Source organism: Pithys albifrons, chromosome 11 (assembly GCF_047495875.1).
Source record: "Pithys albifrons albifrons isolate INPA30051 chromosome 11, PitAlb_v1, whole genome shotgun sequence".
Lineage (NCBI taxonomy): Eukaryota > Metazoa > Chordata > Aves > Passeriformes > Thamnophilidae > Pithys > Pithys albifrons.
Genome location: NC_092468.1, coordinates 11,404,403 through 11,429,958, shown reverse-complemented (window position 1 = coordinate 11,429,958; position 25,556 = coordinate 11,404,403). Strand labels below are relative to the sequence as shown.

The following is a 25,556-nucleotide window of genomic DNA, read 5'->3' as shown; positions in this document are numbered from 1 at the left end:
AGACATAAGTCAGGATTGCAGAGAATTAAAGAATGTGCCCTGGAATAACAACATACTCCAAAGAACAGGTTTGTTGTTTTGTTTTTTAACTTCACCAGCAATAGTGTTTATCATTGAAAATGGCAAGTCAAACACAAACAGTAAACACACTGCCTGAAAGACACCTCTCTGCATCTAATTTTTACAGTTTCATATAACTTGATACATCAATTATTTCTTATAAAAAATTAAAAAGTAAATTAGAAGGTAGGAATACACTGAGGGATAAATTTTGTGTGCACTTCAGATGTTCAGGTGCAAAGAAACAACAGCCACTGGATCCACTTACAGGAACACAGACAAATCCCTCACCAGAAGAATTTGTGTCTTTGAACAACTGGTAAAAAGCGGCACTACTACAAATGATGCACCTTAATTTCTCCATGTCTGTGTCTCCTAACTCTACCTTTACCTTCATTATTAATACCTCAACAAGGCTGCTTTGTTCTGTGATTTTTTTTTCCAAAATACATATTTATCCATGTCTAAATTACGTAAGATACTTACTCACTGCCATATTTAGCACTAGACGATCTCTTCTTTTGGTATTTTTCATGCGATTCATTCAGCTTTTCTACTATATCTATTATCTGCTTAAGTGTATGAAAGGTTGCTACAGAATCTTCAATTGTGAAGTTGGAGTAGTCGTCGGGCTCGTTGCGTGGCCCCTGATAGACGGCAATGCTCCCACAGGCCTCTGCGGAACAACCATGGTTAGAGTTTCAACAATAACAAACACATTCAACTCCTACGTAGATGGTACTTCCAAAATGCTGAAATGTAAAGTTACTCTGGCTAGAACATCAAATGGATTAAGACAAAAGCAGGAGAGAGCATCATGTATTCCCAGTTCCGTGGCTTACTCTCTGCTAGTTGTGCTCACCATCTTAAACCTCCAGCCCTCTCCTCTTCACATTAACAGGAGTCCAGGGCTTTCCTGCAACTCAACCATGTTCAACAGAATGCCCCACAAAGTCAGGAAAGGGGCAGCAAAGACATAACAGCAATGTGCTACAGTTGCAGTCTCTGTGTTAAAATGATTACAGGTATTACCTACCTGGTAATTCAATTAAATAATGTGCAAGGCTGATATCTACTGTAAAGAATGACTGAAGAACGTCAGATACCAGCGCACCAAGAAGACAAGAATACAATCTTTCTCTATTATTCTCTCTATTATTTTCTCTATTATTTTCAGGTAAACCATTAAGACATCAAAATGATGCTATAGGCCTAAAGAATTACAACTGAATAATATCAGTATAGTTCTTCTGAATTATCATATGAGTACCTTCCAGCTTCTGTAGTTTAGACCTGTTGATAGTGAAAAGGGAATAAATTCTTTCTGCCTCTCTGTCTCCATCAATCTCAATTTGTGTATCAGCAGGAACATCTCTAAAAGGTGAACAAAGAGACAGGGAGTTAATAGAAGTAATTCTCAAAAGGAAGTAAGAACTGATTCTCTTTCAATATACATAGCCTTGTAATACACTTACCACTCACACACAGCTTCACAAAACATAGTCTGCAATTTATGCAACCTATCCAGCTAAGGATAAATTTATTTTTAAAAAAATCAAAGCATTCGTTTTCAAAAATCAGGAGCTTACGGACAGGCATTGAAGAACTGTAAGGTGTTATTCACTTTTCTGACATACCTATGAAACCCAAATGATTTATCAGAATCTACATCCAAAATTATTTAGCTGATTTTCTTGGCGCAGTTTAAAAATACGTGAAATTCAAATTAAAGTGACTATAAAACAAGATAAGGTTGTCAGGGAGAAAATACTGCCATGCTGAGCCCTCTGCAGCAAGGTATTTAATTATTTCATACAGGAGATCTGGGTGTGTCCTATTTCTGCACTCAGCCTGGCATCTGAATTAAATCTGTTATTCTGCAGAATCAGCCATTGGATATTTGTGATTTACATGCTGAACTGGTTGCCTTCATTTCATTGATAAAGTAACAGACTTCACAAATTCCAGTACTTTGTGCCTCACACCACGACATGTTTTCAGTGCCATAACTTCCTGAAGGAGAGAGGGAAAGCCTTGCTGTGCTGTCAGTGGATCCCCCTGCCCACAACCCCGAGCACGATGCGGTGAGAGCCACTCACGCGGTGCAGCGAGCGCAGCCCACGCTGCTCTCCACGGTGGCCTTGCAGCACAGCCAGTTCCCGTTCAGGAAGGCAGAGGGGTGGTAAAAGCTCAGCCTCTTCTGGTTGCACCTGGTGACCCGGCACAGAGCCTCGATCCACTCACTCGCTTCCACGCAGTTATTCGCTTGGATATAGAGTGGCTTTTCTCCGTGAAGGACCTGAAACATCTGTAGAAGAAACATGACATTATTCTGCCCAGTAAAAACATCCAGTTACTGAGCAACTTCAAATATGTTGAAAGAGATTTCAAAGCTCAGGCAATTCAGCAAAGTCAAATTAGACAGAAACTGAGGGAGAATGGAGGACATTTCAGGTCTTTCAACTACACAGACCTATTTGGGAGAAAAACCCCACCCAAACAGCTCCCTGTGTTCAGCCTACACCACTTCCTCATCTAAAACAAGGGTTCTTAAAGAATTAGAACATGATACATTTTCTGTCCTCCTCATTTACATATCTTTATGTGTGACCCCAGACTTCATGAAGGATGACCTTCAGGCTTCCTATCCTGACAGCAACAGAAGATCCCACCAGTCTCTGCTTTAGCCATCCTCATCCTTAGCTGTACTTCTACCAACACTTATCACTGCCTCAGAGCTCTGGATTGAAATAACAGAAATAACTGACATGTTACAGGACCAGAATGAGTCTGTGAGCAGACAACTGCCTGAGCTGATCATGGTATTGAAGGAAGTTCTCACTGAAAGGATAAATACATGTTTGGTAATAATACATATCTAGTATAGCTTAATATAATTCAAAGTGCTCTGTAATAAGGTCATGTAGTCTTAACCTTCATTCAGAAGTTTGGCAAGCAGGGCAGAAGTCAGAATCAGTCAGGAAAGCTGGTGCAGATTTTCAAATCTCCAGGTTAAGTTGCATGCTCAGAGTACTCAGAGATACCGCATACAGCTTTGTATTCCTGATCCACAGAAAAGACTTTTCACTGAAGTCTTTGGTAATGGGGTTTCATTAGCTCTGTATGCTAATTATAATATTTTATTTGAGGAACACATAAAACATTACATATAACCTATCTTTTGACCCACATTTTTCTTGTTGAAGGAGCTCTCATCAAGTTTCTCCACCGCAAGGATGTTTTTGATTGGAATAGTGAAAATTGGTTCTTTATCTGTAAAAAATTGTGAAAAGAAGAGTGAAACAATCTCTAAGAACTGTTTTATAAGCTTAGTGCACTGTCATTGCAGTTCAAGCTCTCAAAATAAGCATTTTTATTATTAAGAAAATTGACATGAACCAAACAGAAATATTTATTAATCACAGCAAAGGTAACTAAAATACATTATAGGAAAAGAAAAAAAATTCCTTTTTGAATGTACAAATCACAGATGCAGAAACTTAGAAAATACTGAAATATAAACCAAATTGTAAATAAACACAATTACCTTGCTGTTTGTGGTATGTGAATTCTCTACTTGTTAGACAGAACCATCGCTTCTTGAAATTCTTTTTGCCAATCCGAGTCCTTCCCTGAGCTCTTTTGTACATTTCTCTGTAAAGATACAACCAAATGAAATGCAACCATTAGTCTTCTGTAGAGCTTTCAAAACCATTTATTGAGACTACACATCATGGTTCATAATACAGCAACATAAAGATCTACTTCATTCTACAGTAAAAACCCCACATCTACCAGTTGTTCAAAACAGATGCTTGAGATGAGCTCCCACATGGTGATCATGTACAGGGTCCCAACAACTCCTGGAAAGGAGCTGGAAGAACATGAAATCCAGAGTCATGTTTGCTGCAGTAAATTTGGAGGGGATACTCACTCAGATCCAGAATTCCAAACTTCCACAGAAGGGAGTAAGGTGTATCCAACTACAAGATTCTGTCTTTCCTGCCACCTTCTACATATGACTGTACTTGGCCTTATCTGGGTCAGAAAGTGAGTTCAAATTAAATGACACTAAAGATGACTCAGTAGCAGAGGCAGCACCAGCCGCATTCAGCGCACTTTAAGTGTACTCACTGCTAACTACTTTTTTGGTTTTGAGTAACAGCCATCAATTTGTAACACTCTAACTAAGTGTTGTTCCACTTACAATTTCCTCCTTCATTTCTATCCTGTATTTTAATAAGAGACACATTTCTTGCTTGTTTGAAATTTGGATGTTTGTTTCACAGAAGAATCTTTACTTCCTATAAATCTGTTTCTCAAATAAATTAAAATATTTTTTCTCCATGAATGTTGCTTGAATTAATTCATCAGCTATTCTTGATCAACACCAAGAAAAAGTTCATTTCTTAGGAAGACTGACTTTCACCTCAGTTTTTTAAACAGCATTCTGTCACTTACTCTTAACTATTTCAATTACAGAGTAATTGATAATCCGACTTTAAAGGTAGAACATTTAGCTGTCTGGGCTTAAACAGCATGTAGGGTAATTCTAAATAAATACATTATTTTAAAATGCACTTTCACAACTCTCAATAAACCATCAGGGAGCACACACTGAACCATGACAGTAATGCAGTCAGTCTTTAAGAGGTTTTAAGCTGCTTTTAATTACTTTTCCCCCCAAAGTATTTAAAAGATGTGTTAGGAAAGTTTACAGCTGTTCTTTTAAACTACTTCTGCAAACTAACAAAGAATTATCTTAAATTACAAATATAATAATTTCTACAGTACATCAAACATTTTAATAAGCTTTAATCTGACACTGGTTAAAACAGTGAAGTCCATTCTGTTACACGTGATCCAGATCCCAGATGTATTTACCCTTCTTTCAGATGCACTGGCTCGCTGAGACCACTGGGCTCTTTACTTTCAGTAGAGGAAACATCATCTAGGAACTTAAGGAAAAAATATAGGGAATATATAGTATTTAGAAACACAAAAAGCAAAAGCTATGCTGAAAATATACATGTAGAGGAACAGAACAATCCCTTTATGCAACAGATGAGAAGGTATTGCAGGGATTGGAACAAGGCCCCAAGGGATGCCCACGAGCCACACAGGCTTTCCTTAGTTCCTAAACAGCAGATCCGAGAGAGCCTGTTCCAAAAATGTACACTTTATTCTCTAAACTAAATCAGCTTAGCTCACTATGTATAACTTTTGTGTATTTGACTGTGTTGACTTTGCTGTGTTGTTTTTTTTGGGGCAGGGGGGAGGGAGGTTTAAGCCTGAAATGGACCACAACTTTTCTTTTGCTCTCTAGCAGAAAACTGAGCAGTGAGACAATCTTCTAAAGACTGATCAAATACACCAACCATTAAAATATATATAGTTGAAAGGTACCTTTTTAACAGATTCAGTAAATTTTTCTTCTTGAAATGTTTTGAAGAACTCACACATGAATGTCTCCTTGAAACTTGACTGAAAGAAAAGGTATATTGACATAAATAAACTTGCACTGAATGTTCATCATGTCAATGAAATGAGAAAGAGTTTTAGTAGCCTTACAAGTTTGCTTTTGGTCAAACTTCCCCAACTCCCCAAAGTCTGGATGGCTTTTGATATAAGAGTTAATGTTCTAGAAGTCTGCGCATCCTAAAACAAAGAAATAAAATTCAGAAGTCAGATTTTCCCCCCACAATTTCAGGTAAAACTGATTTAAAAATTAAAACATCACAAAAATTATTATATTACACAATGTAGTAAATCTGACACACTTTGTTCCTTTCTTTTGCCCCAGAAGAAAAAATGCATATGAAATATTATATGGTTTATAAGCTACTGCACAGTGCTTAATGTTTTACTCACTATCACTAGAATTAAATACAAGTACTTGAAAATATATTTTTACCTATAAAACATCTCAAACCCCTGAAATCCTGTAATCTTTACTACACATCTAACAAACTTCTGAACAATAAATACAATGAACTATTGCTGGACAAATGGTATCAATTTTCATGATAAAAAGTGAATCTAAAATGCTGTCTCTAAGGTTTTTACTTAATTTGTTTGCACCTCAGGATTATAAACACAGCCCCCAAATGGGCCTTGCTGTTCCCTTTAAAATGCTTAACCCTGAAGTGATAAAATCTTGTAATTTTATTTTTACTCAACATACTAAATAATCAAAGGAATGAATTTGAGTAAGTGTAATTTTTCCTTTTGAAAGCACAACAAATGTTAAGTAGATAAAATAATAAAGATAACCTTGGGAGCAGATTTCTTACATATTCTGTATTTCATGGGAAAATACAGATTTTTTTAATCTTCATATTCCTGTCTTTGAAAATTTTTGTTATGTGTATGTACTTGACAACTGGAAATGGAAAATTTGGCAACCCACTAGAACCAGTGGAGTCCAAAACAAATAAGCCCACCAATTATTATAATCCACAACCCCTGCTTAAGATACAAATGGAAGTAAATGTAAAAGTGTCTTCTGGATATTTAAGTTCCTTGGTGGAAAGAACAGAGGCCTATACCTTAAAGGACCCGCAGTCATGTTACCACTTTAACCAAGCAGCACAGTCCCAAAAAAGGCACAATATCTTTAGTATTAATAGCTCTTCCACATCATCTCAGAACAATCCAGAAAGACTGAAAAATGTGATGCTTTAAGAACTGCAAATGTCTTACTTCCTTTGGAAACTGAATCTAGAGACATTCGGTCATCATGTTTCCCACTCCTATCCACTGACAGGAGCTCCTGCCTTCCCACAGCAACAGATCCGACAGTGCACAAAACAGAACAAAGCGTCACAAAACTTACTGGATGGTGAGGTCGTAAATGAAAAGTATGAGGTGAGACTACGGCTACAGCAAAGAAACGGAGAAACACAAAGCTGCTCACTGCAGAATACTGTACATGAGGGTCATCTGCAGAGAAAAACCATGAATGTAACATGCACTAAACTCAACAGGAAACAATGAAGACAGTTAACAAAAATCCTTCAGGAGATAACATCAGAGGAGACATTTATATTTTAAAATAGAAAAATCAATGAAGTGCATGAAATGAGGAAGGTGATCATGGTAAGAAATGTTTGCTTAGGATGGTGGGTTTATTTCTCAGAGTTCTGTTTTCCATACGACTGGCTGCCCAGCTGCACTGCCAGCCATGCTGAGAGCACTGCAGGCATTGCCACCCCCAGTGCTGGTCAGGTCTGGCTTGGCTGTGTGCTGAGCCCAGGCACAAACCACTGCAGCAGCTGCCCCTGGACACTGGGCATGGGATTTGTTCACCTGGAAAGCCACTGATCAACTCAAACACATCAGTGCTGAACCACAAATAGTCAATACACACCAACAAGCTCAATTCCAGTTCTGAGTAGCTTCATAAAACCATGGTGTTATGTAAATTTGATGATGTAAATGAGAATCTTCTCATGGAATATTTTGGGTATATTTACACTTTTATATTGGGAAATGCAGTGGGATTACAGTCCTATTCTAATAACCACTTCAACCTGATCTGGGCAGTCAGCTGTTCTAAAAGGACTGTCTAATCCAGAGCAATTTATGGCTTCAGTGTCTGTGACAAACATGAATCATTATGAGAAGCATATTCTTCATCTGTAGCTTATTACATGACATTTCAGATTGTAAGTGACTGAAGTATGAGAGTATTTCAGACCTACCACATTATTCCTAGATTAAAACCATTCCAAAAGACTAATATTGGTTGTATTTACAAACTCATTAAGTATTCCTTATTATCCCCCTCCTCAAAACTATCCATACAGCTGCAGCAGCAGCAAAGCTGACTTCAGAGCAGCTATGGATGTGCTAGGCATAGTTAACAGAGTGGCAGTTCATATAGAGATACAAACAGTGAATTTATTTTCAGGTTCACATCTTGCTTCCTTAGGAGCAATAAACAGAGTAGCTCCTATAAATATTAAATGTCTTTCAAATAAATCACTTCCTGTATTACTTGTGCTTTTCTTCTATTATCTTATACTTTTGTTGGTGACTTCCCATTTGCTGCTGTCTTGCAGTTTCTGACCTGCTACAATTTTGCATCAGAAAACAGAAAACTCCTGCTGATTGACCACAAAGCTTCACTGTAACTTAGAGAAAACCAGATGTCTGACTGTCAGAAGTTCAGGGCACAGCTTTGGACAAGGAAAGAATTTTAGCAATCCCCACACAGTAACTGCAGAAATAAAGTTTAACTCAACATCACTTTCAAAAGTTTTGAGAGAACACTTACTTGGAAATCTTTTAGCAGCCAGATGCCTCAAAGAATAAAAAACATCACACATTAGGGTAGGACAACTTATACTTGACTGCACTATTTCATGGAATACTTTGTCCACATAATAGCGTAGATTGTCCTGCAATTATGAAAAAAGGCATTTTTTCAGACCACGAACATCCATGTTTCTATATATTTTTCCCCTTGAACACAAACATAACACTACAATCTTTTGTTTTCCAAACTGCCTCACTACTAAATTCTGAATTTTAGTGCAGTGCATAGTTAAAAAGTCTCATAATATTTGTATGGCATTACTAGTGTTGAAAGATAATGTAAGATATTCACTTACATTAAAGTATATAAGCACTGTCTGGCAACATACAACTATGTATCAATACCTGTCCTGTAATTTAACAGCAAGAAAGGAACACTGCCCAAGTACATCAAATGAATATTAACTCAGAGCAATTATTGCCTAAAACATCATCATGCTATGGTAAGAGGCAAGCAGCAAACAAAACTCCCGTGTAAAACGCTAAAGCAGTTCTAACTAGGTACATCATGATCTAGATATGAGTACAGAACATCAGGAATCTAAACACCCCAAAAACTGGTATGAAAGACTAATCTTTAGTTTCTCCTCCCTGTTCTGTTTTCCACCAGAGTTTTCCATTGCTGTGTTCATAAACACAGATAAGAAAATACAGCTTTTTCTTTGTTTGCTCTGAAATCAGAGAATTATACTTAAGTTACTCACTTTCCTGCTTTTAAAATGCTTTTATTTCAGATTTTGAGAACATTTAAATTAGTAAAAATCAATCAGGAAACTCACCATGTTACTTTCTACATTATCCCCTTCTCTTAATTTGATGGGATCTATTTCACAGGGCTTAGGAGACTCACATATCTGAAACAAACAAACAAAACTATAGGACTTCCATTTTTCAGCCAGAAAGTATGGAAATGCAGTTACTTAAAACCAGATTCTGTCCTGGACTCAGGAATAAAACTCTAACTAGGTTTAACTATCCACAGCAGCAGGCAATGATCATCCTCACTTTTGTTTGTGCCTTTTAATGCATCAGTTAGATAAAGCATCATGTGGGCAAATTCTGCAACCTGTTGGAGGCTGAAACAACTGTCATTGACTGTTTATTTGGAAGCATCTGGAACATAAATAGCAAAAAGCAGCTCCTCCCACTAAACCAATTACTGCTGCGTCAATTTTCCTCTAGAATTTCCACCATACACAGGGCTCTAAGAAGAATGCCTGTCAAAAGGACAGGATACCTCAGAGGGCTGAGTGTCCTGAAAACGTTTTTGTAGGATAACCTACCTCATCAATAACAGGTTTCAAAGTAACCTTTAGGTAGTGCTTCCCCACTATTTTCATCATTTCATCTACACAACGAGTTGCTAATGAGTTGCCTCTGAAGATTGTGTTTGCTTCTCTGAAAAGAAAAGAATTGATTAGGGAAAAATAAGAAGTTCAGTTACAAAATTCAATTAATACTTTATCTTGCTATTTTGCATTTTTTTTAAATTATTTTTCATGTATTTCAGTCAGAAATTCTAGAATGTAGATACTGAGCCTGCAATGGCACTCAGGAACAGAAGGAGAATAAACAAGAATGTTATTACAGCTATTATCAAAATTGGGAACATAAATTAAACAGTAAGAAAAAATCCAAGAAGTTTTAGCCAATGGAAGTTATAGTGCAGTTTGGAATGTGAGAAAGTACAATCAGAGAAAACTCCGAAACAATGGAAGTTGTACCTCACCAAAACACAACTCCTACTCCAGGGGTCATGGCGAGAAAAATCTTAGAGCTACAATAAACACTGGTACACTACACCAATAAACCCAGACATTTAAACCAAAACATATTTAACACAGGGCTATGCTTTCATCATAGCTGTTGAAGAAAACTGAGAACCAGCTGTGCACAGTGTATCTTTCTAATCGGGGAGGTTTAGTTTAAGCTTCCTTTGTTACACTGCAATTACACTGGAATGTGTGCAGTAAAATGCAGTTTAGAAAACTATTTCTGTGAGTCATCTCTTTCTCCAGAGTTAAGCTGTCTCACCTTATTTAAATCAAGAGTAAGTCAGCCTTGAAATGAACTGTCCTGTGGTGACAAAATCCCTTCCCCACCTGCAGTGGGCACGAACTGGCCCCTCAGTAACCACTGCTCAGCTCTGCTTCATTTCTCTCCCAGTCACAGAACTGCGAACTCACAGGCCATCATAGGCTGCTCCTTGAACAATCCCTGTACTTGCCACTTTCACGGCACGCAGGACACGTTCTTAATTACAAGGAATTTTTGCAGGAAAAGAGTAGCCCTCATCTAAGTCACATACTAAGGGAAACAGGGTAATATTCTTAGCAATTAAAAAATGTTCTGTCTAATTAGTTCCTTTTAAGTTTTTAAGTGCCAATTCAATGGCCAATAAAATTTGAAGAGCGGTAAAATTAAGACATTTTCAAATAAAGGCTATGTGCTCCTAGACATAATTTACCAAATTACACACAACCAGTAACTCTTGACTCCCAACTTCAAAGTTATTTTAATGACTGTTTTTATAAACTAGCATTAACAGATGGATGCATTTAGTCAGTTTTATATAGTGAGAGAAAGAAATAGACATGCTCACTTATCAGTGTTGCATCATGGAGCTCTTTGAAGAAAAATTTCAGAAGAGATGACATCAATAAGCATGAAATACTTACTGGGTGTCCTTCAGATCCAGTTCTGCCACTGCAGCAACAAACGGAACCAGCTTGTGGTGGTGCAGCAAGAGCCGCACCAGGGGCAGAACAGCATCGTACTTGTCTCGACAGACTTCACTCAGGATGTAGGCAGCAGATGCAGAAATGGGCTGTGAGAAAGAACATGAAATTATGGCTGAAGCAGTTAAACCTTCTTTGTGCATTTCACAAAGCACAGATCAGATCTAACAAGACTATAGACACTGCTAACAGAAGGTTTCAACATTTGTTGTATAACACGGCAATTAAAAGTTTCTGTTCTACAGAAAATTGATATTATCTACTCCATAACTGACATTTAAGAATGGAATTCAGGAGGTACTCACTCTTCCTATTCTCCCTAAAGGGTTAGAGTATGGCTTTGTCACAAACCCAAGTATGAGGCAGGAACCAATTGCTTTACTATAACGTCATGTATCTTTATAGGATTTTTAAAACTATAATCAGGGAACATTAAAATGCAGTTCTCGCACTTCTGAAGTGTCTGTCACCACTGTACGGTTGCGAATTTCAATACAAAAACTAAATCATGTAACTAGAAAAGACAGCTCTTAACTGCCACTACCCACACACTCAGCTACTCCTGAATTCCAGTGAAGCAGTACTTGAACATGGGCCAGCAAAAACTTTTTGTCCTATCTGCTTCCTCTTTTTCTTCTCCTCTGCCAGTACTTCACTAACACTGAAGTGATGAAAAGCTATAAAAGAACTAAGAATATAAAGCCTTGTTACTATAATTTGATTCCTGTCCCAGTGTTATGCAAACCATCTATCACACTTCCCTCTTTGTCACCATGTCCACATGAGAAATCCAGCCATGCTGATTAACGTCCTGGGCAAGGCAGAAGCAATTCAGAGGTAGAATCAGAAGCCATTTCTGAAGCAGGCCAATTTTGTTAATTATCTGCCCCTTCAGTGCCAATAATGGATCATTTATCTGGAAAAACTCTAAATCCAGGAAGCCAATGGCAGCCAGTGAAAAAATAAAACGTGGAAAAGGGCAACTAACAGAAGTATTTTATCCCCTCCAGTTACACAGCACAGATTATTTCACTGTCTCTGCTGGTTCTTTTAAAATACGAGTATCAAGGTACTTTGGAGCAGAAATAAAAGCTCTGGAAACATTAATCATGGTAAAGGAACAAACCCAAGGATCTAGACACAAGTAGTTAATGCTGTCTCATACAGGACTGCAGAAGTCATTGTAAGTTTTCACTTTAAAGAAATTTTCAAAAAAGTACCTGAACATCTGAAGATTTTAGCAGCAAGTTCCTTAGAGAAGAGTAGTATTCAGATGGAAGTACACAGTCTTCAGTGTAACAGATATTTAATCTAAGTGATCCCAAATCATCAGTTTTAGATGACTTGTTTCCATTTTCTCTTGGTTGAAGTAAGTACCTGTAAGTAACAGGGCAATTCTGAAATATTAGGTTTCTATTTCATTCACCTGACTAATTCTACAAGTATCACATTTCATTGTTTCAGTATACATACACCAAGTCTGAAAACTGGCAAAAAATGCAGAAAAAGATCTCGAGACACAAAATTAAAAATTTTATTTAATGTATCTTTAGCATATAATGAAACTTCTATTTCTTTTCATATATTTTCAAAGAGGGAAATAGGATATTCTGTCTGTAGGTTAACTGGAACAGCAGGAAGAGTTTGAAATTACACTGGACCATCTTATTTGACATCTAGGTTAAATTTAGGGTGTTGGACACTGCAGATGAAACAGCTGGTGTAAAGAATTCAAATGGCCTGGACTGAAACCAGTAAAAATACATAACATTGGCAGGCTGCATTCTTGAGAAACAGGATAAGGCAAAAAAGTGAGGGGTTTTCTGCTCTTAATACCAAATATATTGAACAATTCTTCGCTGGCTTTTGCTGCAGTATCACTGCGTTCCAGCAGGAGGTGCAGCCTCACAAAAATTTTAACAGCTTTTCAGTAGTGTCACAGGACACCTTCAACGTTCGATTTGCCTCAGCAAACCCAAATCCCGTCTTCAAATATCCTTTTACAATCATGTGCATTTGTACTTCTGCAGTGCAGGGATCAGACTGCTTTTTGTTCATAATCAGATGCAGTGCCCACAGAGGCACACTAATATAAAGCAAATCTGATTTACTAGGAGAGCCTCTACCTAACAGCATGACTCCTAGGTTTATTTTCCCAATATTTAGTAGTAGTGCTAATGCTTTACCTGCTGTACTTCAGCCACATTCAAAAACATATTATGGAAATTAGTAAGAGTATAAAAATCTAGTTATTTTTAATCACAAAGCTGGTTTTGATAAGCAGATAGCTGGACACCAGGGTGTTCAGTGTAAGGGAAGCCTGCAAAGTGCATCGGCAGACACAGACCCTTCCATCTACTAGTGATTCAAGTGAACTAGAGGAGAGTCAGGTCAACCCAAAATGCTACACAAACACAGCCCACTGGTAATGAGCCCATGCTGATTAATCTCTCTCTCAGCAGGTTGTTAACAGAGGCATGTCATTATTAACGTGCTCATACAGCTGTTGAGCAGAGCACTGGCAGAACAAGTCTGTGTCTGCAATACACTGTGAAAACCGGGAACTACCAACACAAACATTTATTATGTTTAGGATTACATCCAAACACTCAGAGTCTGAGTTCAAGCCTGACACATCCAAGACACCTGGAGCCTGAGGAGGGTACGTGGAGCACAGCCATTCAGGTTCCTGGCCAAGACCTGTATGACATTTGGTTCCTATTTACCCACTTCCTTCCTATGCATTTTCTATGTGGGTACACAAGGGCTTCCCCCATGCTTTTTCTGTAGTTAAAGGTTCACTAAAAGCAGAATATTCTACACACTTTGAGGCACTCAGATGTTTTGCACTCATCACTTCTGCTGCTGAACATTTGGGACAGCAAGGGCTAGGGATGGGCTCCTGCTTGCAAGAACATCAGAAGGGAGGTTGTTGCTGTGTTACAAGCACAAGTCTTTCTTTCCTGAATTCCCTTCACACCTTACCCTTCCCACTTCTGTGCCAGCTCTCCTGAAATGATATTGGGTCGGTTCCAGACGATACTTCCAGAACCTCCCCAAGGAAGAAAAAAAGCCACACTTATTGATTAAATAATCTCTGCATCAGCCATCCTGCAAGTCCAGCTCAGGAATGTAACTGTAAGTGATGCAATTCTGAGAAGCTCCAGGTTGGCTGGTTAGGCTGAAGAGCACGCACAGGTCACTAAAATCCAGCCAGCTGACCTAGAGAAACCTCCACTCAGGCCCCCTTTCTTCCCCCTCCACACCTGCCCCTCAAACACACCAACTATTCTGTGACCAACAGACACACATAGGGAAGAGAAGAGCTAAATGTACCCTCAGGAAAGGTTCATTTCTTAGCATGTTTACCTAGACTAGAACAGGAAGACATAGTTTAATGAATAGGTAGAATAAAGCATATCCTTTCCAAGGGAAAATGTGCAAGACACAAGCAAATTCAGTTCTGAATCAAATTTTCTCACCATGCTTGAAAGGAATCATTTCTTAACACTTTCACAGGAACTTTAATTTCTCCTAGAAAGATGTCCTGTACCAGATTCCCATTATTCCACAGGTCAACCCTGAAAATAAGAACAGTTTAATTTTTTTTCTCCCAGAAAGAATTAAGTTGACAATAACTGCCTTACAGCACTAATCCACATGCATGCAGGCAGCAAATGTTAGAAATCTCACTCCATTCTAAATAAATCAAGAAAAATCAAACAAGTGGCTTATTAACCCATAAAGAACAGATAAGGAAACAAACAGTGAAGTTAGACTTGCAGACCTTGCATCAGTAAATTAAAGTGGTACTGGCGACAGGTATGGGCTCTGAGCAGTCTCCACCCCCAAACTGTGCATGTTTCTTCTGGGGTAATTCAAGGGAACTTTTTAACCAATGTATTTACAGACCTGTCTAACTGCTATCCCTGCACACTGCAATGCCACAACAACACATGCGCTTGTCCTTCCAAGCAGCAGCTCGTACGCTTTACAACCTCCAAAAATCAGACTCCACACATGCACCCTGGGTTTGTTCTACTTCTTACCTCTCTGACATTTCTGACAGACAGCAGTTGTTAAGAACAAAAAAACAAAAACAAAAGACAACTATATTTGTTGGGGCATGACTATTTTTCTAAATATATTTGCATCTATAAAGAAAGATACAATTCTAATTAATGAAACTTAAGAGTTAAAAATGCACATATCAAGTTAGTTTCATAATGACTGTTAAAATTAACTGTTTAATTCTCCTGATGCCTGTTAGGAAACTTGGCAGTATTGAAGGCTATTTGTCATTGAGCAGGTCTGGTGCATGGATGTGCAGGAGCACAGTGAAACAGAACAGGGCTCTCAGCAGTTCTGACTACATGGAATAAACACAGACAGACCCGTTCTGAGGGTGCAGGGGCAGAAAAGGGGACCGCACTTGGAGTATCTGCATCTGCAAGGAAAAGATGCAATACAAACACTCCTCTAAAAAGCAATGTGAAAATAGAACAATCTCAAAGAAGAGGCTTTTCCTGCTGCTTTTATTAAAACAGCCAACTATATCTGAAACCACAGACCAGGATCAGGTGTGCTGTCCTTCAGTACAAGTTCTATTATCAATAATCTGCCTAAACTAATATAATAAGAGGTGCTCTCACCTCTTTACTCACAGGCACAGGAAACAAGTTTAGGCTGCTAGAGACACTCTACCACTATGTATTTCAAAACAAAACTCATCTTCAGTAAGAAATAGGATTCAAAAAAAAGAAAAAGAAAAAGGAATTTTCTATGCCAGAAGGATCTTTTCTACAAGTCTGATCAGTAATTCTCTGGAGCTACACTAAGATAAAACAGGTATTTATTGTCTCGATGGTAAAATATTATGATTTATTAATGATTCTGTGAGATCACTTTCAAATCCCCATAACTTACCTGACTTCCAGTTTCTCAATATCTTCTTCTTCCACCTGGAACTGGGACTTTTTGGTGTAACTGCTGGATCTGGTTACCTGCAAGTAAATTTCTCCTGTTAACACACTTTTTATTGCTGTATTATGGATGTAAAAAATCAAAGAAAACACTGCCTCTAACACAGATAAATAATTACTGTTCCTTCTAAAAAGGAAAAACGTATATTGACAAACTGCCTCTTGTCAGCAAGGTGAAAAATGGGTCAAGAAGGGTTCATGAGGGCTACCTGGTATCTAAGGGAATTCTAGGATAGATCCATTAGGAAAAACAAGTAGTATGACATGATACTGGCAAAAATTTCTTTTGTTATAGCATAAGCCCTAGAAAAGCATTAAAGGTAGTTCTGAAATGTTTAAAGACAACAAACAAGAAGTCCACTCTTCTTGCCCTAATTATAACACAATTGTGACTGCTCATTTTCATTTTCCTCATTTCTTCACTGACTGCATTCTCAATTTAAGTCCAATAAATCACAAGTCATAAAGTCATCAGACTGCCTTGGATCACATTTTTACCCTAATATCTTACTTCCTAAGAAATCACACTCAGTGTCTTGAGCAGGTAACTGAGACACAGACCATATTTTGATACTCTACACATAAGCATGGCACAATTTCTTACTGAAGTCCAACAAAAGGACCAGGATTTATAAAACCAAAGTAAATTACAATACCATTTGAGGCACATGTAATAACTGCACTCCTTCCAACTCTCAGTACAGCATGCTTAAATGAAAATATAGCTATTACCACAAAGACAAATCAGATGAAAATTTAAACTCACAATTTATTGTAGGATAACTTCTGTAAAATTAAATCAACTCCTAAATAACAGCAAAGTTAACTTTTTCTTAAATAGATCTTTTTTGGGTGTAATCACTACATGACTTATTAAAGACGTAAGTTGTTTACTTAGACTTCTTGAAAATATTTGAATAGAATTCCACAGCATAGGTTAAAGTTATCTCAGAACTACTGATGGCAAGAGATGATTCAAGATAAGGAATTCCCTTCACTATGTGCTTGTGAGGAAGTCATTTCTCACACGGCACTTGTGTGAATGCTCTTATCTGGCAGATGAGTTTAGTTATGTCATTCACCTACATCTGAGAGGCCAGTAAGAGCTCTTCACTTTGTTTGCAGAGAGCTTTCTGTGCTAGGCACTGCTATGCAGCTTGCTTAAAAATATTTGAAGGGTTGCATAGAACAGATAAACAGGCAAAGTACCACACAAAAAGTTACCTCAAAATAAAATGTTTCGTTGAACTGCGGATTGCTTGTTTTCTTCTTTACTTTGGTCTTCTTTTGGTCATTCCTGTTCCAATGTGGTAAAATTTTTACCATAGACAACTTAAACACACAATTATAAAGACATTCTATTGTCAAGAAGGACCCATTAATTTACATTAGAACAATTTTTGCTATTTTAGGAATAGAGGAAAATCTTAACATTAATTCACGTTCATAATATAGTTTGAAGAGCTAAAATTTTAGATACTGTATCCAGTTAACTGTGCATCTATTCTGCTCAAAGTTTGTATTTAATTTCACAAACAAGTAAAACTTATACATTATCTATTAAAACACATTAACAACTTTTAATACATTTAAAATTTAAATTTCTTTACCACTGCCTGCAGTTTATGAGTTTTTCCCAATCTTGTTCAACTGCAATTTCCGTTTTTCCCAGCCCCTTCTGTTGGGGAAATATCCACTTCTTTTCAGATAGAGGCTTACACCCAAGACATAGAGGCTTACACCCAAGACTGAAGGTTTTCTTGGAAAGCAATCACTGCCAACGTTAGACATTGAGCAGCACAGGGGCAAATAAAAAGCTGCTCCCCACTTCCTTGTGGGTTGGTTTTGGGTTTTTAATTTTACAAGTTTTCTAAGAGAACACAGGGTTTGTTTGGTTTTTTTTTTAGCAAAGGTGTGTGATAGTGTAAAAAGCTTTTCAAAAGAAACAAATACAAAATATGGGGGGAAAAACAGACAAAGGAGAAGAACGTATGACCTGCCTGTTTTCAGGCACTGGCCATACAAATACTCCAGTCACGGTACATGAGTCACATACACATGAGACTGGAAAATCTTAACCTGGAATTTCTGTCAGATTTGCACATACAGGCCCATACCAACTGGGTAAATATTTTGTGGGACCAACATTCTCCCACTTCCATCCATATCACAGGACCCAAACAGCAAATACATGTCCATTTGCTTTCCTTGGCAATCAGCCCCAGCCTTCCTCTCAGCATAATGGCCAGATCATCCTAGTCCTCTTCTGGAAAACCCAACCAACCAAACCAAAAGACCTTACCAAAAAACCCATCAAGTCAAACCTAAAAAATGTGACAATGCCATTACCAAGGAGGAAAAATTGCCCAGGCTGAGCTTACTCAGAGATAATCCTTCTTAAGCCTTTAAAACAAACAAGTCTGCTGGAAGACAGCCTGGCACTGTGCTCAGTGGCAAATCCTTAGCACCAGAGAGGAGAGGGACTCAAGTTTGATGTTGCAAAAAAAGAAGGAACTGAAACTTGCAAAGTGAATGTGTGGGATGTGGGACTTAAATGCAAAACCCCAACAGTTATTCAGGATTACTGATCCAAAACAGGGAGACATTTAAACTGTGGGGTCATTGAGTTGAGCATCCTGAAGGTGTACCAGGGCCTCTACTCTCTTGCTTTCCCACAGCTGCAAAACATTTGCCGTGAAGACACTTGAGCATTAATAAAAACAGGGAAGTCAAGAAGGTGAGTGAGCAACTGACTGTACCATCCCATACAGGAATTTTACAAAAACTAATAGGAAGAACAGTGCAGAAATCAAGAGTCCAATAAAACCTAAGAAAGAATTGAGTGACAAGTGGTTCTTGACTAGTGCAGGCCAGACAGACCAAACCCCACCCCAACCTGGAGAGCAGGGTAGGGAAGAGGAGAGAACAGTACCCATGGGAGACATGATGCATGCCAGAAAGCATTTTAAGATTTTACTGTGTTTTAAAGATTTTGCTCAAAACCTATGACTTTTTTTTTTTCAGTTCAAGATCACAGTATTTTCGATTTATAAATTCTCCACGGAAATGTTACCTGGAAGGCCCCACAAGAGAGACTGTTGCATAAGGGTCACAATTCTGTCCATTTATAAGAGGCAAACCATGGCACTCTTTTATGCTACAAGGAAAAGGTAAACAACAGGTCAGTGAAACAATGTATTTGGCTTAAAAAAAACAAACCCAAGCAATCTTTTCTTTTTAAAAACTTTTTTTTGAAGTCCCGCTGTATTACACACTGATATATACATTGATCCAACATAATACAGGGACATGGACTAGATTTTAACTACAGCTGTCTGGATGGTGATACAAAGTAATACAGTCAGGTGTACAGTCAGACTTTGAGGACTCTGAGAGAACAAAATCCTTGGAATTGCTTTGATAAAAGACATTTCACTATCACACACACATGACAAAATCCTAAGTAAAATGAACCACTGTGTAAGAGAAATTGCAGACTTCATTAACCTTTAAATTTAATTTCTCAAGGCCCACAAAAAGCTATTTGGCCTCATCCAATGGCAGCAACTATATCTGGAAGGCATTCAAATGGATTCAAGCATTTTCTTTTGGATAAACTACATTCCAAGTTATACTGAGAAACACAAACTCATATTCTGAATTGTTATTTAAAATTAAGCTCCCAAAGCTATTAGTATGTAGTTCTAGCTCTACCTTTGAAATAGTGCCTAAGATTTATTTTAAAACTCTTACAATAGCCCATGTTAAGGGTTAAATGGCCCTCCGAAAAATACTCTTTTCTTCCATTATTCCTACAGTAATCTGGGTTGAACAGGCACACAGGGACACTGTTACCACTGCTGATGCAAACGGGATGGGATGGTTAGTAACTGATGCTCACGGGGACAGAGGCACCTTTCCTGGGGGCTTGCAACCTTCCTGCATCACCACAGCAGCATCACAGAGCTGGGTCAGCAAGCTGCCTAACCTTCAGATGCTGCCCACATACAAGCACTGACTAAAAACAGCTGCAACAACAAAAATAAAGCAGAAGAGATTGTAAAGTCACAGGAGAAATCAGATGTCCCAGCAAAATGATGCTCTAACGTAACCATGTACATTCAGCAGATTACAAAATTTCACAAACAAAACACAAATGAGATAAATGTTATGTTCCTGCTCTCTTTTAAATAATCTATTTTTAAATAATGTATTTCAGGAACTTGATTAAATTAATGGAAATAAGTTTCAGTTGTCATAATTTGCCAGTGTGAATAAAATCCAAAATCTAGGTAACTTAAGGAGAAAATAGACTTCTTTCCTCCAAATTCATATGAACAATTAAGTAAATATTCTAATACTACAATGTGGAATAATAACTTGTGCAGATCAAGTCAAAGTCACATAGCAGCAACAGGAGTAGCTACACACATTGTTAAGTAAATATTTAACTGCAGAAAATGGTGTTGAAAGAATAACAGGAGCTGTGAGCTCAAACACAAGTGGGAAAACAACAGATACTAACACTCCTGTGCTGACTCAAAACTCCACCCTCTTTGGAGTATGCAGGATTATAAACCAGATGGTATTTTCCCCCCAAAAGTCCCTTTGTCTTAGCCAGTTCAGGGAACATTTAGTGCTGAACTACTGCACAATCATTTGTTATTTTTCTTCCAGTTATCAAGCACATGGCCTTCAGCATTTCAATAATTTTTGAATCACAATGAACTCTATAGTGATTTCAAACCCACCATTTAAAAGGGTTCTTGAAATATCCAGTTGTTTCATAGGCGTTAATTGATTCCTCCTCCACCACACATGAGGTACAAAAGAATGGTGACAAAATTAAACTGTCTAGACCTTCCAGTCATTTGGGGTGTCTGATTTGAGGCAGTCAGGGCTTGGTTCCTTCAGACTAATGGGCACTCTGTAGCACTGAACTCTGTCCTGCAGCTCCTCGGGCTTTTCAGTTTCAGGTGTGAGTGCTGAGTGTGGCTGTACATGAGCCTCAACTTGGCTCTCACAGGAAACTGAGAGGAGGTGGATCAGTCCAACTTATCTGAAGAGAACTGAACTGTTCTAACAATACAATTTTTCTTCTCACAGTCTCTGTCATGTTCACCAAGCTCCTGGATTTCTCCAGAAAACAGACTGAAGTCTGAGGGACTTTTGGTTAGAGGAACAGTTTGCTCTGTCCTCCCCAGGCCTTCTTACAGCTTGACCACAACATACACAAACCAAAGGAAGGCTTGAAAAACATTGTACTGACACCTGTGCAGCCTTGCAGCAGAACCAGAATCTCTGGATTCATCCTGCGGATCTGTCACTTGGAACTGATTTCATGCTCCTGTCATCTCCCTGTGTGGGCAGCTCTGGCATTCCCTTCTCACCTCCTGCCCAAGCCCCAGTTCTGTTGCCAGCAGTGTGTTGTTTCCAGCTCTGACAGCCTACCCTGCCACATTTCCCCTGCCCATCAACTCCTCTTGTTCTTTCTCTTTCACACCTATCAGGCTCAAGAATTTGTTCCTCATTTCTCTCACCTCCTCCCCTTCCATCTCTCACTCCAAGCTGGCCCATCATGCCCATCCCTTCGCCCCAGGTCTTGCCTGGACTCTGCTTTACCCGCAGTATCTGATGGCACAGCCAAGACAATGAGCTGCACCCACCTGACGCTCCTGCGTCCCAGCCCTACCCAAAGCTGAGCTGGGTTACCCTGGCCATGCAGGAGCCTTCACAAGCTCCAAAGGCAGTGCAAGGCAAGGGCAGAAAGCCATAAAATCAACTCGGCACCAGCAGACCGAATTGTTACTCCCCAGGGACCGAATGCACAGGACTCAATCATTACAGATCCTTTCAAGCTGCTAAACAAACAGCCTCCAGTAAATATGTTTAAAAATTTTGAAGATGTTTTAAGTGGCTCAATTAGAGGAGACTTAATAGAAAGGGAAAAGTGCAACCTCACTAAGTTTACCAGCTAGAAAACTTCACAGGAGTGCTGCCTTTCCTCAAAGAATCAAGCAAAGTGCTAGAGCTGCTGTCCCAAACAGGGAAACAACCATCCCAAAATCCCACCAAAACCACCACCACCAAAATGCCAAACACTTTGATCAATCAAAAAAAGAAAATCACACAATATACATTCCTATTCTGACAATCATACTAAATACATTTCTAACACATGGTAAATATCTCCGTTTTGACAAATAGCTTCATCTACCTAGGCTGGCACAAGTGATTTTCATTCAAAAGTCATAAATGCATAGAGTTACAAAGTAGACAGGAACTCAGAAGCCTTCTATTTTGTATTTTAAAGAACTACACCTTACATAAAGTCTAAGAAACAGCTAACAGAAGGACTTCTGGTCTTTTCTCAAACTACTGATCAGTTCCAGTACAGTATAAGATACGCTTCAATTTCTTGCTTTACATCTCGGTAGTTGGTTGTGCAAGAGGAGTTTCACACAGGAAATGAGAGCCTTTCAGACACAACTGGCATTTATTCAGCTCATAAGATGAAAATAAGTCCTTAAAAAGACACAGTCCAGAGTAAATCCCAATGACTGAGGGACTCTACCTCAACCATTCAAATGAACTGAAGTTCTCCAAGGGTAGAAACGATTAACTGCAGCCATTGTGACCTGTACATTTCATAAAAATGAAATGAAGTGCTGTCAAACAGAGAAGGCAAGTTCTACCACCCAATTGCCTAATTTGGCAAGAAGCTCTTCAAGTACCATCTACTTCAGCAGCAGCAAATACGCAAACAATGGTCATGCAAACTTGTTTTTCAGACTCCCAGACTGCAGAGCTGCAAAGGTTTATTTCTGAAATGTGCTACTACACACGCCATTGTGGTTTTGAAAAAAAGAGCCCACACTGAGTCAGCAGGTAATCTACTGCACTATCTTTTCCCCCTTCTCATTCACACATTAGGAAAGGAAACAATTAGTATCAGAGACAAAACAAAATTTTAATTCACAAACAGCCTCTGATCTGAATCTGCATGGAACTTAGCAGCAGGTTTGCAACTAATACAAAATTTACGATTAGAATCAGGGCTTAGCTTGCTTTTAAGTGATCTCTAAGACAGTCCTTCACCAAAGGAAGATTAACTATGCTTGCATGTCAAAAAAGTGACTAGAATTGAGTTTTTAAATCAATCCCATCAAGACCAACAAAAAAAGGCTTGTACACCCATGTTTACAGAATCAAAACAACAGGAATCCGTCCTCTAGTCAGTGATTGCTTTGGCTCTGCCACCAACGAAAAGGAGATGGGACTGCAGGTAATGCTCAGAATCACAGCCCTTGAATCACCTGCTACTGGGTGTGCACCCAATACAATCTTTGATCTCGTGTTATGGAAGTTGTAGCCACTATTTTTCCCCTGTGTAGAACTTTGTACTCTAAGGGAATACAGGGCAGAAATCCATTAGCAACTGAGCTATGCACAGAAGCCAGGACAAGAATCCAGAGTTCTCTTAACCTAAAAAAACCCCCAACTGGTGAAGGTCCAAAAGTTTCCCATTCACACTACATTGAGACACCATTAATTTAAACATGAAGTGAAACAGCCATGATTCTTTTTTCCTCTGGCCAGTATTTTTGCAGATTAGGACAGATAAGCACCAGGGACAGAAATATATATATATGTGCCCATTCCTTTTCTTTCTTTTACTCTATCCCAGCTCTGTTACTTCCCATCTTTTAGCTTTGTTACAGGAGTTACTAATCCAATGTCTTCTCAGGGCCAAGTGACTAGCAAAACACAGCAATAAGTGCATCACTTACTAATTAGCACGGCAAATTTACAATATGCACACTTTTAAAGAGTTTAAATTTTCTATTTAATAATCCCACACAAGTTTCTGTAAGTTCCTCAAGCTTTAAGATCAAATGCATCTCAAAAATGCCCTCACATCCATTTCTATAACACTATAGTCAGTGAGAGATTTCTTATTTCTCATACTGTCACAAAATATATTTATGTACAATGTATTACTAATGCAGCCAACTATTTCAAGGCTATCAGCATATGTGGTAAAATACCACCAGCCATTTTTAGTTTAAGGAACTCCAGTGCGTTTCATAACCAGAGATGAGACAAAAGCACTGATGTAATACCGCAGTGTCCAACGCACAGTCCTCTCCCACGTGTCAGTGAGGGAGTGAGAACAGCAACCAAAAGAGAAGCCTGGCTTCCTTTTGATCAATTATCTCCGTCATGAAGAGATCCTAAGAGAGGGCACAGTGAGTAAACCACTTCCTACACAAAACTGCACTTTGCAACAGTAACTTTCTGAAGCAACTTTTCTTCATGGCATGAAAAATCCAAGCATGTTTTTAAAATATATAAAAATACTTTAAACTTAAAAAGTGCATGAACATATTAAAAATAAATTAAGAAAGGATATCCATTAGAAAGTAAAGTTGGAAAAGTCATAAAGCTCCAGCCAGCTTTTGGTGGTGAATAGTCCATGGTGAAAAAGGTGTTTTAGTTCTGCCTTGTGATGCAAGGGGGAAAATGTAAGAGCAGCAGGACACCCAATGAACCAAGCTGCTACCCACTGTAAAAACAGACACATTTTCAATTAATTATCTTTAAGTTACAAAGACACTTTGATGTACAGCAAGTTTCCATTTTATCTGAATTATCAGCCCACAACAGCCACTAAAGCACTACCAGTTTCACTGGCGTAGTTCCAACACAGAATTAGCTTCCCTTTTCATACCAAACAAGTCAGAGAACAGCAAAGGGACAACTTGCTGAGTCCTGCTCCAACTAAACTACTCATCTTGGTTTAGACTATTGACTAAACCAGAAAGAACATAACCTTAACTTCCTAAGGAGAACTCCATGACCAGAACTGGCAGTGTTAATGGTGTCCCCCTGCTCAGTGAAGCTGATCTGAACAAGACTGAACAAGTCACCAAGACAAACAGACGACCACACACCATTTCCTCTCCTCACAGTTTTGCAATACAACCCACTCTTGTCATCTAAATTCTCAAAGATGATTTTAAAAAACCTCCTCACTCAAATCTAAGTTAATGAACAATGCTGGAAAGCAAAATTAAAGAATCTTTCTACCTTCTGAGTTTTTAGTCTTTATTTTCCCTTAGTATTTATACCCCCCTTGTCTGTATCCTTTTCTTCACAGTCTATCCCACAACCTGTCTGGAGACAAGTGTAGAAAAAGCTTTTTTTCCTGAACTGCAGTGAGACCGGCTTGCTGTCCTGAACCTTATTTGTGCTGAGAATAAGAGACACAAGAGAACGCTGCCAGTGTGCCTGACCTCTGCAAGGTGTTGGTTTCCACAGGTCTCCTCAATGAAAGCAGTCATTGCTCAGAGGCAAGGCACATACAAGGCTGTCAGACTTACAGAAATGAAGGACAGTAAAGGCTTCTAGAGGGACCAGTCTCCTCTAGTATGCTCATATCAGACAACCTTTTCAT

The 25,556-nt window shown here is 38.6% G+C and overlaps 1 protein-coding gene across 4 annotated transcripts in view; it reads right to left on the bottom strand.

Annotated features, from left to right (window-relative positions):
• The window catches only part of RASA2 (RAS p21 protein activator 2), a 67,629-nt gene that overhangs the window by 2,666 nt on the left and 39,407 nt on the right, over positions 1-25,556 (bottom strand). For all 4 annotated transcript variants that reach the window (XM_071566245.1, XM_071566246.1, XM_071566243.1 and 1 more), the window contains 18 exons: positions 19,173-19,256; positions 17,324-17,396; positions 16,044-16,120; positions 14,600-14,698; positions 12,338-12,494; positions 11,058-11,206; positions 9,663-9,777; positions 9,159-9,233; positions 8,339-8,462; positions 6,896-7,002; positions 5,632-5,718; positions 5,467-5,544; positions 4,945-5,018; positions 3,608-3,714; positions 3,251-3,333; positions 2,160-2,368; positions 1,331-1,434; positions 547-736 (listed from right to left, as the gene is read on the bottom strand). In XM_071566245.1, the coding sequence (XP_071422346.1) occupies positions 547-736; positions 1,331-1,434; positions 2,160-2,368; positions 3,251-3,333; positions 3,608-3,714; positions 4,945-5,018; positions 5,467-5,544; positions 5,632-5,718; positions 6,896-7,002; positions 8,339-8,462; positions 9,159-9,233; positions 9,663-9,777; positions 11,058-11,206; positions 12,338-12,494; positions 14,600-14,698; positions 16,044-16,120; positions 17,324-17,396; positions 19,173-19,256 (1,992 nt within the window). The remainder of the gene's footprint in view (positions 1-546; positions 737-1,330; positions 1,435-2,159; positions 2,369-3,250; positions 3,334-3,607; positions 3,715-4,944; positions 5,019-5,466; positions 5,545-5,631; positions 5,719-6,895; positions 7,003-8,338; positions 8,463-9,158; positions 9,234-9,662; positions 9,778-11,057; positions 11,207-12,337; positions 12,495-14,599; positions 14,699-16,043; positions 16,121-17,323; positions 17,397-19,172; positions 19,257-25,556) is intronic.